Source organism: Myotis brandtii, unplaced genomic scaffold (genome assembly GCF_000412655.1).
Source record: "Myotis brandtii unplaced genomic scaffold, ASM41265v1 scaffold504, whole genome shotgun sequence".
Taxonomy (NCBI): domain Eukaryota; kingdom Metazoa; phylum Chordata; class Mammalia; order Chiroptera; family Vespertilionidae; genus Myotis; species Myotis brandtii.
Genome location: NW_005369217.1, coordinates 3,969,334 through 3,981,253, shown reverse-complemented (window position 1 = coordinate 3,981,253; position 11,920 = coordinate 3,969,334). Strand labels below are relative to the sequence as shown.

Genomic DNA, 11,920 nt, shown 5'->3' with positions numbered 1-11,920 from the left:
CTTCCCTCTGAGATTCCATAGTCTGTTCCATGCTTCTCTGTCTCTGGATCTATTCTGTTCAACAGTTTATTTTGTTCATTAGATTCCACATATGAGTGAGATCATGTGATACTTGTCTTTCTCAGACTGGCTTATGAAATTATGTTCTTCAACATCCTTTACACACCAGATACAGTTACATTTTCAAGAGATTTTATTTTATTTTTTGAGTATGTTTTTATTGATTTCAGAAAGAGAGGAAGAGAGAGAGAGAAAGAGAGAGACATCAATATGAGAGACACTCTACAGGCCCTGACCTTGGATCCAACCCCCAACCTGGGAATGTGCCCTGCCCGGGAATCAAACTGACAACCCTTCAGTGCACAGGACGACACTCAACTAACTGAGCCACACCAGCCAGGGATACAATTCCAAGAGCTTTAGGAAAAACATTTTATTGTTGAAAGTATTACATATGTCCCCTTTATTCCCCCTGCCTCTTTCCAAGAGCTTTAAAAAAAAAAAAAAAGGTTTATTTGTACACACACCAATGAAGGAAAGCAGTCTTCTGTCAAATGGAGAAGATCAAGATTCTTAAGTAGCTGGTTTTGGGACCTACTACAATGGGAAGAGTTGCTTTGTTGCCTTCAAATGTCTATTTACCTAACACATCAGCAGGCTTTTTAAATGGGTCTTCCTCCTCCTGGGCCTGAATTTCTAATCCTTACGATATCCTAGCTGGACCTACAGGTGGTTTGTGTTATCCTCCTGCTCATCCAGGTGCTTTCCCATGAAGCATAAGACATCATATTCATTGTTGGCAGTAGCTGTGGTCCTCAGGTCTAGCAGGAGCTTGGTTAACTGGTTCTCCAATTCCAGGGCAGACTCTAGAGCTTGTATGCCAGTGTACCAGTTATCTATCTTACGCCTCTTAAAAATTGGAAGGCAGATTTTACTCTCACATATTCTTAGATATTTTAGAAATCCCTTTCCATTTTCCCTTTTCACCTCAACTTGGTCTTCAAGAATGTGGCAAAAAGAGGTTGTACTGTCTTCAATGGAATTATAGGTCATCTCTATATATAAATGAAATTATAGGATATATATATATATATCACCCTAATATGCAAATAGACTGAACAATGGAACAACAGAACAACCGATCACTATGATGTGCGCTGACCACCGGGGGCGCGTGCGGAACATAGCAGGCATTGGCCACAGCGGGATGGTGGAGCAGGTGAGCAGGGGCACCAGACCAAGGCAGGGTGCCAATCGCTGTCATCGGGATGAGCCTCTGGTGGTTACTGAAACTTCTTTGCTCCTGCATGCCATGATCCTGCCCTGCACTCGCACCCGCTGCTGGTGCCGGCCCCAATCGCCAGCAGACAGGGGACCAGAGGCCGTGGTGGGAGGGGCCAGGTGGGGGCACGGAGGATGGGCCAAGACCCGCCCCTGTGCTCACTGCAGCCTCGCAGCCCACAGTTCCTTTCAAAGTGCACAAAATTTTGCACTGGGCCCTTAGTAGATAAATAAGCATCACTAAGGTGCAGCTTATAAGATGCCACGTGATTAATAGCAACATTCCACACTTCAGAGAGCAGGTGCTCACGGCCATTTCAGCTTTAGAGAAAACCAGGCATAAACAGGGCTCCCAAGAGCTTTGAATTACAAAAAGTTATCTGTGTGGTCCACACTAGTCAACTGCCCACTTACCTCTTCCAGTAGTTTTAAAGACTCAGTTTCAAGGAAGAATCTTTTTACATGGTTGTTGATACATAAAGCAGAATAAAATACAATAGAGAGGAATCTCCTCAAGAAGTTTGCAGATTACAGGCTAGTTTAACATGGAGAACTCTGGTTGTGCTCAGTAGAAGAAATATATTGGAGGCAGGCTGGCAAGGTAGCCAGCCAGAAAACTAAAATGGGAACACTCATTACCACACCATAACTAGTGAGGTGGTGTTGAAAATAGGCTTAGTCTACAAGCATCCTCATTTTTAAAAATAAATAAAAAGGCATCTGTTCCCCATAAGGATGAGCTACTATTCAAATGTAGAACATTTACTCATCTTAAAATAAATCTGTGAGAACGTGTTTTACAAACACAAAAAGGCTCAATCAGAGTTGTTGATGCCAGCACCCAAACCTGTAGAAAATTGTCTGGAGCATTTAAGAAATTGATGACATATGCCAGGAAGCAAGATTTCAAATGCTCTGGGGAATAATTGTTTTGCAATTTCTTTTTTGCATGTGAAATTAAGGAGCAGAGGTAAGGAAGCTGGGAGAAAGCAAGATGGTGATTAGATTACAGGAGAGTCAAGATTATGTGCTCTCTTGAGGAGGGATCTACACGGTGGTTCACTCATTACAGGGGTCTGAAAAGAGGCATTTCAAAGTTGTGTTAACCTAGATCAGTGGTTCTCAATGCCGCGACCCTTTAATACAGTTCCTCATGTTGTGGTGACCCCCAACCATAAAATTATTTTTGTTGCTACTTCATAACTGTAACTTTGCTACTGTTATGAATCGTAATGTAAATATCTGATATGCAGGATGTATTTTCATTGTTACAAATTGAACATAATTAAAGCACAGTGATTAATCACAAAAACAATATGTAATTATATACGTGTTTTCCGATGGTCTTAGGCGACCCCTGTGAAAGGGTCGTTCTACCCCCAAAGGGGTCGCGACCCACAGGTTGAGAACCGCTGACCTAGACGCACAGAAACAATGGACAGGGCTTGCTTATGGCAAAGATAAGCCTTTTACTAAACAGTTATATGACTGGGGCGTGACTACCCACCATGACTTGCCTCGTTCGATATTTATAATTTATTACAGCACCTCTTTTTTGTCGAGAGGGGTGTTTGGAGACAGCAGTATATCAATCTACAAAATTCAGATAAAAATTTGGAGAGCCCTGCCCTAGCTGGTTTGGCTCAGTAGATACAGCATCAGCTCACCCACTGAAGGGTCCCAGGTTCAATTCCAGCCAAGGGCATGTACCTTGGTTGCAGGCTCGAGCCAGTCCTAACCCTGATCAGGGCACGTGCAGGAGGCAACCAATCGATGCGTCTCTCTCACATTGATCTTTCTGTCTCTCCCCCTCCCTTCCACTCACTCTAAAAAGCAATGGAAAAATGTCCTTGGGTGAGGATTAACAACAACAAAATTGGAGAGCCCTAATGCATATCAAATTAACCCCAGGGTTTTGAGAAACGCAGTTTTAAAACCTAAATCAATTAAAAATTATTTATTAGTGTTGACAACACCCAAACTATAAAAGAATCATAAAATAATTTGAGTCAAATTTTGAAATCATGCCCTAAAGCAAGATCTCAACAGATTGAGAAAATGATCCAGAGAATGGCAGTTTTGCAGTTCATTTTATACATTTAGAATAGAAAGAGAAAATGTAAGGAAAGTTCATAGAATTCACTGTTCCCCGCCAGTGTTGTTCAGTGCTTGAGCGTCAACCTATGAACCAGGAGGTCATGGTTCAATTCTTGGTCAGACCACATGCTCCAGTTGCTGGCTCGATCCCCTGTGTGGGGAATGCAGGAGGCAGCCAATCAATGATTCTTTCATCATTGATATTTATATCTCTCTCTTCCTCTCCCTTTCTCTCTGAAATCAATAAAAATATATTTTTAAGAAATTCAAAAATAATAATTAAAAACTAAATAAATACATAATAAAAATTTTAAAAGCCCTGGCTGGTTTGCTCAGTGGATAGAGGGTCAGCCTGCAAACTGAAGGGTCCCAGGTTCGATTCTGGTCAAGGGCACATGCCCGGGTTGCAGGCCCTATCCCCAGTGTGGGGTATGCAGGAGGCAGCCAATCAATGATTCTCTCTCAACATTGATGTTTCTATCTCTCTCTCCCTCTCCCTTCCTCTCTAAAATTAATAAAAAGTATATTTTTTTTAAAAAAGAAAGGAAATCAGTGTGGTTGATTAGGAAGTGGGAAAAGGTAAAGCGAGGGAAATCCCTAGGATTGAATATAAAGGAAAATGGAGAGACACCTGCTTTTACATTGGCGGGGACAGGGGGGGGAACATTTAACAACTACAGCAAGTAGAGGTGGTGTGCGGCCACACGGTAACAAGGAGGAGTTGTGGTGTGTGTGCTCCGTAAGGGTGGTTACAACTCCCAAGGGTCTGGAAAAGATGATGCTGGCATTTCGAGGTATGTTACCCTAGAGCAGCCATGGGCAAACTACGGCCCTCGAGCCGGATCCGGCCCGTTTGAAATGAATAAAACTAAAAAAAAAAAAAAGACCGTACCCTTTTATGTAATGATGTTTACTTTGAATTTATATTAGTTCACACAAACACTCCATCCATGCTTTTGTTTCGGCCCTCCGGTCCAGTTTAAGAACCCATTGTGGTCCTCGAGTCAAAAAGTTTGCCCACCCCTGCCCTAGAGGCTGGAGAACAATGGATAGGACTCACTTAAGGTCAAGATTAACCTTTTGCTAAGAAAGCTATAGGCCTGGGATGTGACTACCCACCAGGACCTGTCCAGTTAGGAATTGATGATCAGACCATCTGTGTGGTTACTTTCAGTCAGTGAGCTTTACAGCTTTACAGGCCTGCCCTGAGCTTGTCAGTTCCGCTATGTAGCTTTTTTAAAATTCACATCAGCACTCTATTGCATAGCTGGCGTTTCCAGTATCTAAACAATCCCCTCTATGGGGGCATTTGGTTAGCTTCTATTTTTCTTCAGTGTAAATAATGCTATACTTAATACCCTTGTACATACATTTTGACATATTTCTTTGTTTCCTTAGAATAAATTCTTAGAGATGCTGGGGTCGAAATGGACACATTATTGAAGCTTTTTTTTTTTTTTTTGGTATGTATTGCCAAAATACCCTCCAGATATTCACATACCAGGGTAATATTTCTAGCTCAATGAAAGGTTCTAGGACTCTTCTCAGAGTGTAACTAAGGAACAGGTTAGGAACAAATTCCTAGATTTGAGACCTAGCTTTATCATTTGTTGGTTGTGTGGTCTTGGGCAAGTTATTTAACCCTCTGTTTGTTTTCTGTTTCCTTATTTATAAATTCGGTTTTCTTATCTATAAATATCAGTACTCACTGATATAGAGTTGCTGTAAGAATCAAATTAATTAACGTTTGTAAGGCTTTTAGAACAGGGCCTGGCTCATAGTGAGACTTACATAAGTGTTCACTATTGTTGATATAAGAAAAGTCCAAACCTATAGAGAATTTTTATAAAAGTTTATTTGAGCCATATTGATGACATAATGCTGGGAAGCAAGATCTCAAATGTTCCCAGGAATAACAATTTGGGGTGTTTTTTTTTTAATCTTTACCTGAGGACATGCTTAAAGAGAAGACGGTTGCCTTTCGTAGGCACCCCGACTGGGGATTGAACCCACAACCCAAGTTTGTGCCCTGACTGGGAATCAAATCGGCAACTTTTTGGTGCACAGGGTGATGCTCCAACCAACTGAGCCACTCCAACCAGACCTGAGAATAACAGTTTTACAGCTTCTTTTATTTTTTATTTTTTCAATATATTTTTAATGATTTCAGAGAAGAAGGGAGAGGTACAGAGAGAGAGAAACATCAATGGTGAGAGAGAATCATTGATCAGCTGCCTCCTGCATGCCCCCTACTGGGGATTGAACCCGAAACCAGGCATGTGCCCTTGACCGGCATCGAACCCGGGATCCTTCAGTCCCCAGGCCGATGCTCTATCCACTGAGCAAAACCGGCTAGGGCACAGCTTCTTTTATACATTTGAAATTAAGGGGGGAACATACACGGAGGTGGGAGAAAGCAAGGTATGGATTAGATTACATGACAGTTAACAAGATGATGTGCTCTCTTGAGGGTTAATACCCCTTCTCTGGGGTACTACTTCTAGCATTTCAAAGGTGTGTTAACCTAGATGTACAAAAACAATGAACAGGGCTGGCTTTAAATCTTTCACTAAAGAAGTTATAAGCCTGGAACGTAACTACTAACCATGACCTACCCCATTAGGAATTTATGACCAGATCACCCTGCAAGGTTACTTTCAATAGAACCCCTTTTTTGTCCACACTATTATAATCACCCCTAGTTCTGGCACTTTGGACTTCAAAAATTTATTTTAAAAAATAATTTAGAAAATCAATATGAGTTTGCCTTTCTTATTTACTTTTCCTAAGTAATAACATTTTTTTAAAACTCAGTTCATAAGCAGCATTTCATAGAAAGAAAATATATTTTAATAACACTAAAATTTAGAGAGGACATAATGTTAGAATAAATGATTTTTATTGTATTTAGCTTTAAGAAAACTTTTTTACATTATATGTATTTTTCTCATTTTTACATGAAGCAGTGGACATGTTATTTGTTTGTTGTGTCTGAGAACCACTGAACAGCCACATTTTCCAAAACTCTTACATTGCTTTTTCTTTTTTTCACTAATTAGTAAAGGTTTTTACTTTTTCTGAAAAAATTAATTCTAGATTTTGGACAGCAGCTTTTTGAACTATGTGAATAAAAAATATTAGGATCATAAGGTCAACTTACTGTCTTTGCAAGATGCAAATTATAGAGGAAAAAGAAACATTATTTTATATGGCTCTGGAAGAACATAAAAGTGAAGCTAAAACCCATTTTTTCGCCAGGACACTTGACATTCCTACTTTTATTCTGAGAAATGAGTTCCTATAAAACTGTTGAAATTGTCAGCATAAGAAATGTCCAACCCTATAGAGAATTTGTATTAGTTTATTTGAGCCAAATTGATGATAGTTTGACGGGGAGCAAGATCTCAGATGCTTCAAGGAATGACAGTTTTGCAGTTTCCTCTATACCTTTGGAATTAAGGGGGGGATGTGAGGAAGATTACATGAAGGTGGGAGAAAACAAGGTACAGGATAGTTAACAAGATCGGGGGTGGTCAGGCCTCTGAGGGATCTAAAAAAGAGGCATTTCAAAGGTGTGTAAACCTAAAGGCGCAAAAGCAACAGGCAGGGTTTGCTTAAGGTGAAGATAAACATTTCATAGGCGTGACTACCCACCGTGACTTGCCCAGTTAGGAATTTATAATCAGATCACCCTGGGAGGTTATTTTCAATCACTGTACATACCCCATTTTCACACCCCATTTCCGCTTTATGGAAACAAAATTCCTGAGCACCTAAACACCAAATCACTTGTGGAAGAGCCAGGACTCAAATTACCTCCAAGGGAGATCTGAAAGGAGATACAAATGCTTAGGGGACCTAATGAACTGCACTTGAGGGCAGAGATATTAACTGATCAATCTGCAATTGTTCCATCTTCGAAACAACTTGTTTGGGATGAATAATGCTATTTCATTATTTGTTGGCCAGTTTTCCAAGTCATTCACTAGTTATCAGGCACATATTTAACAAATGTCTAATAATGATAACTAGCGTTTGATCAGAGCTCGCTAAGTGCCTTGCACAGTGCGCAACATCATTTCATTTCATCTCTGCCATTCTTTGTGATCAGGGAGTGGACATTACTCTAAGGCCACTTTAAAGATGAGGAAACATTTCCTCCAAGGTCACAGAGCTGAAACCAGAGCAGAAACCCAGTCCAGCTGACTCCAGAGGTCTTACTACAGTACACTACAGGTCAAGGAATCTGGAGGCTACTGGATTCCCAGCGCATTTTTTTATGACAGTTAATTTATTTGTTCAAGGACTCATATTGCAAGCTTTACACCAAGTATTGGCTTTGATTCTGTGAGCCCAGATTCACATATTTAGGAAGATAAAAGCAAACTGTGATCCATGTACATGGATGGAAACTAAAGGCTCATGGTTAATTAATCACACCCAGTACATTTTTTTAGGCCCGTCCTTAATTGGCTTGAACCCTGGAGGGATTCTTTTACAAATCCTTTGCACCAGGGTTTTCCCAAAGGCTGATGTGATAAACATTTCCTAAACTCTCTTTAGGCCCTAGTTCTATACCTACTTGGAACAGCTCTAGGACAATTTTGGGGACAAACTTAATTTTTCTTTCATTAGCTGATGGATTTAAGTTTTACTTTTCCCACCTACCTTGTTATTAATAACAAGACTGCATTCTTGTTAGTTTTGGCATAAGTGAATACACTTAGTCCATATCAAATGCAGTGTAGAAACTGTCCTAGAGTATCCCAAAGGTAACATGCTCAAACATAAAATGTAAGTATTTACACTAATAAGTCTCATGAATACAATATTCTAAAGCAAAATGATCTCAATAAACAGCTATAAGGCTTTTTTTTTTTTTTTGGTCTGAATCTTAAAGTCTAGATTGGATGATACTGAATTCCCATTTGCTCATTAGCTCTTCTTGTGTGAGATAAATTGAAAGAAAGCAGAGTTTTCTTTCTTAGGACCCATTTTTTTTATAGGAATTCGAAATTTTGATTAGACTTGCATTTTAAAATCATTACACATAGTACTTTTGAAATAAAAACACTATAAGCATATTATTCCTTTGTCATAGAACAAAATTATGAGATTGTACATTTGTCCAATTGAATAAGATAATGATGAGTCTTAATTGTATTCAAAGCAAACCAAATTTTGTGCATAACACATTCATGTTAAAATTGGAATGAAATGATTGCTTGGTGGTTGCAAGGGTAGGCGGGCGTCAAAAGATACAAAGTCCCAGTCATAAGATAAATAAGTCCTGAGGATGTATTATACACTACTATGGTGACAACAGCTAATACTGTATTGTATATTTGAAAGTAGCTAAGAGAATAATCTTAAAAGTTCTCATCACAAGAAAAAAATGTAATTATGTGTGGTGATGGATGTTAACTAACCTTGTTGTGGTAGTATTTTATATCAAATTATTATATTGTACATATAAAACTAATAATTGTTATATGTCAATTATATCTCAATTTTAAAATAGATGGAATGGAATGAAACCTATAACAGGTAGTAATATACTAGGGCATATCAGTCCCGTTGATATTTTCCCAGACTTATCGCAACCCAGCCAAATGCCTGGCACATAACAGACAAAAAATAGTTGTTAAATGAATTAATGTATGCATGAATGAACACACTTCTCTGTCATTTATATCTTGCTTAGTCCATTTTTCCCCAAGAAAGACTATTTTCTTTTCCTCTAATCTATCAATATTGTCCTCATTCATAAAACCGCACTAATCTCACAGAACCACTTTTTGATAATTAAAATCTAATATAATGGTATCCAGAGATCTATGTTCAAAAATATATTTTAACTATTTATTTTGTTTGTTGTGGTTCTAGGAAGTAGGTCTGTAATACAAAAATTAAAACAACCAATTAAGCTTAGAGCAAATAGTTCTGATCTCCTATCCTTGGGTTTATAGCTGAACTCCATACAAAACATTTTCATTGTCTTTCCCCTAAATCCTTTGAATGTTACTCTAAGTCTTATAGTTTCCCCATTTACTCCCACTTGCCAATCCCATGCACTATTCATAAAAGGAAGTAGTAGTAAAGAGTTGCTGCTTTAAAATGAGGGCATACTGAATTTTCCCCAAATTCATTTCACCCAGACATAAACACCCAAACACTGACAAAAAGACATGAGAAAATGCAGTGTGATTGAGAACTACATCTTTTTTTTTCTTTTTTTTAAAATATATTTTATTGATTTTTACAGAGAGGAAGGGAGAGGGATAGAGAGTTAGAAACATCGATGAGAGAGAAACATAGATCAGCCACCTCCTGCACACTCCCCACTGGGGATGTGCCTGCAACCAAGGTACATGCCCTTGACCAGAATCGAACCTGGGACCCCTGAGTCCACAGGCCGACACTCTATCCACTGAGCCAAACCAGCCAGGGCAAGAACTACATCTTATAACGTTTGTGTGGCAAAGTGCTTTATATCTGTGTTTCTGTGTTTTTTGGAAACACAGCCTTAGAAAATGTGCAATATAATTATGTCTTCCAATTTCAGTAAGGCTTGCTGTGGCAAATGGCTAGAAATAAACCCAAAATGTGATTGAAAGCCAATTTTTTCTGTTTAAAAAAAAAATCTATCAAATTAGAGGTTGGTTTCAAAAGAAATGTAATCCTTCTTCTTTGAATCTCATAAAACACACACATACACTTCATGGAGAATACTTAATAAGAACTAACCTCTAAATTTAAGAATCTGTAGAAAATACAATGATGCACCTGAAAATAGTTTTCATTCTCTCCTTTGTGTGAAATTCAATTATATAAAAGCAAACAAATGGAGCAAACAATGAAAATGGCACAAGGGCTCCCCCCCAACCCCAATTACTATAAACTGCACTCTCTAAAACAAAAGGACCATTGACGTAGCAATTGCATCTAATGATGTGCATTGTTATCCTGTATTTCTGATATCAGATGCTTTCTCTTGGAGCCTCACACCACTAAACCCAGTCATTAACTCCTTTATAACTCTCTCCTCATAAGTGCAAATTGAACAATAATCTTTCTCTTTTTCCCACTTTATTTTATCTAATCTTGCTCTTGATATTTTTATTTTTTAAATTTTTTTTTAATTTTGACAATACTAAGAAAGACTCAATGTGGTATTTAAATTTTCTGGAAATACTGCATTGAGCCTGTCAAGCATTGTAAAGCAGGAAAATAGAAAACTATATCATCTCATTGCTTTAATACTAATATATTGTGTTAGAATGTTTTTTAAAAGCTACTCTAATATGCATATGAAGCCTTCATAAAATTACCAAAACATATAGCTACCAGATTAATCTTTTAGAAAATTAAAATACTAAAATTCTTCTTTGGATTTCTGTAAATAGCAATCTCTTCTCATATTTAAAAGATGACTCATGAACAATTAAAATTTGCTACAAAAGACAAAGCAAAGCCCTAACCGGTTTGGCTCAGTGGATAGAGCCTCAGCCTGAGGACTGAAGGGTCCCAGGTTCGATTCCAGTTAAGGGCATGTACCTTGGTTGTGGGCACATCCCCAGTAGGGGGTGTGCAGGAGGCAGCTGATCGATGTTTCTCTCTCATCGATGTTTCTTACTCTCTATCCCTCTCCCTTCCTCTCTGTAAAAAAATCAATAAAATATTTTTTTTAAAAAAGATTCTGGAAACTAAGCTCCTTAAAGATACCCATGCCCCTCTGTCCCTTGGAAATCTTTAAAAAAAAAAAAAAAAGACAAAGCAAAGAAACAAAAAAACCAAACACCCAATTTAACAGATCTCTGAATAACACATGTCCAGGAGAAAGACACCAAGAGAGATTGTCTTACTTTAAAAGATTAAATTAGATAGATAGATAGATAGATAGATAGATCGATAGATAGATAGATAGAAAGTGAAAAGATTTTAAACTAAAGTGGAACCAGAAGATATGAAATGGAGAATCTCACACATGCACCCTTAGAAGAACAGAACTTCACCCTAGCCAGTTTGGCTCAGTGGATAGAGTGTTGGCCTGTTTACCAAAGGGTCCTGGGTTTGATTCTGGTCAAGGGCATATACCTTGGTTACAGACTCCTCCCTGGTCCAGGACCCTGGTCAAGGCTTGTGCAGGCGGCAACCAATGGATGTGTTTCTCTCACATCAATGTTTCTGTCTTTCTCTCTCCCACTCTCCCTAAAAATCAATGGGAAAATATCCTCAGGTGAGGATTAAAAAAAGAAGAAGAAGAACAGAACTTAAGAACCAAGATTTGGATTCAAAAATAGTGGTGAAGTAAGTGGAAGCTGCACTGACAGGCTTCCAGGACCAAACTGGAATTACAATTAAAATATAGAAAGCCATCCTGAATAATCAATTAAAGACTAACGAGAGAACACTGATAAGCAAGGACAGAAAGTGGAGACCACATAGAGACTAGTAGGAAGGGCAGAAGCACAAAAAGGTTGGCCAGAGATATCTCAGCTGTGGGGGGGCAGGGGGGGGGGGGGGGTGGGGGTGAGAGCTC

At 38.7% G+C, this 11,920-nt stretch overlaps 1 protein-coding gene across 1 annotated transcript in view; it reads right to left on the bottom strand.

The window, feature by feature from the left end:
- Positions 1 to 723: 723 nt before the first annotated feature.
- The window catches only part of LOC102243867, a 19,646-nt gene continuing 8,449 nt past the window's right edge, over positions 724 to 11,920 (bottom strand). Inside the window, exon 4 of the mRNA XM_005877044.2 lies at positions 724 to 998. Coding sequence (XP_005877106.2) covers positions 724 to 998 — 275 coding nt within the window. The remainder of the gene's footprint in view (positions 999 to 11,920) is intronic.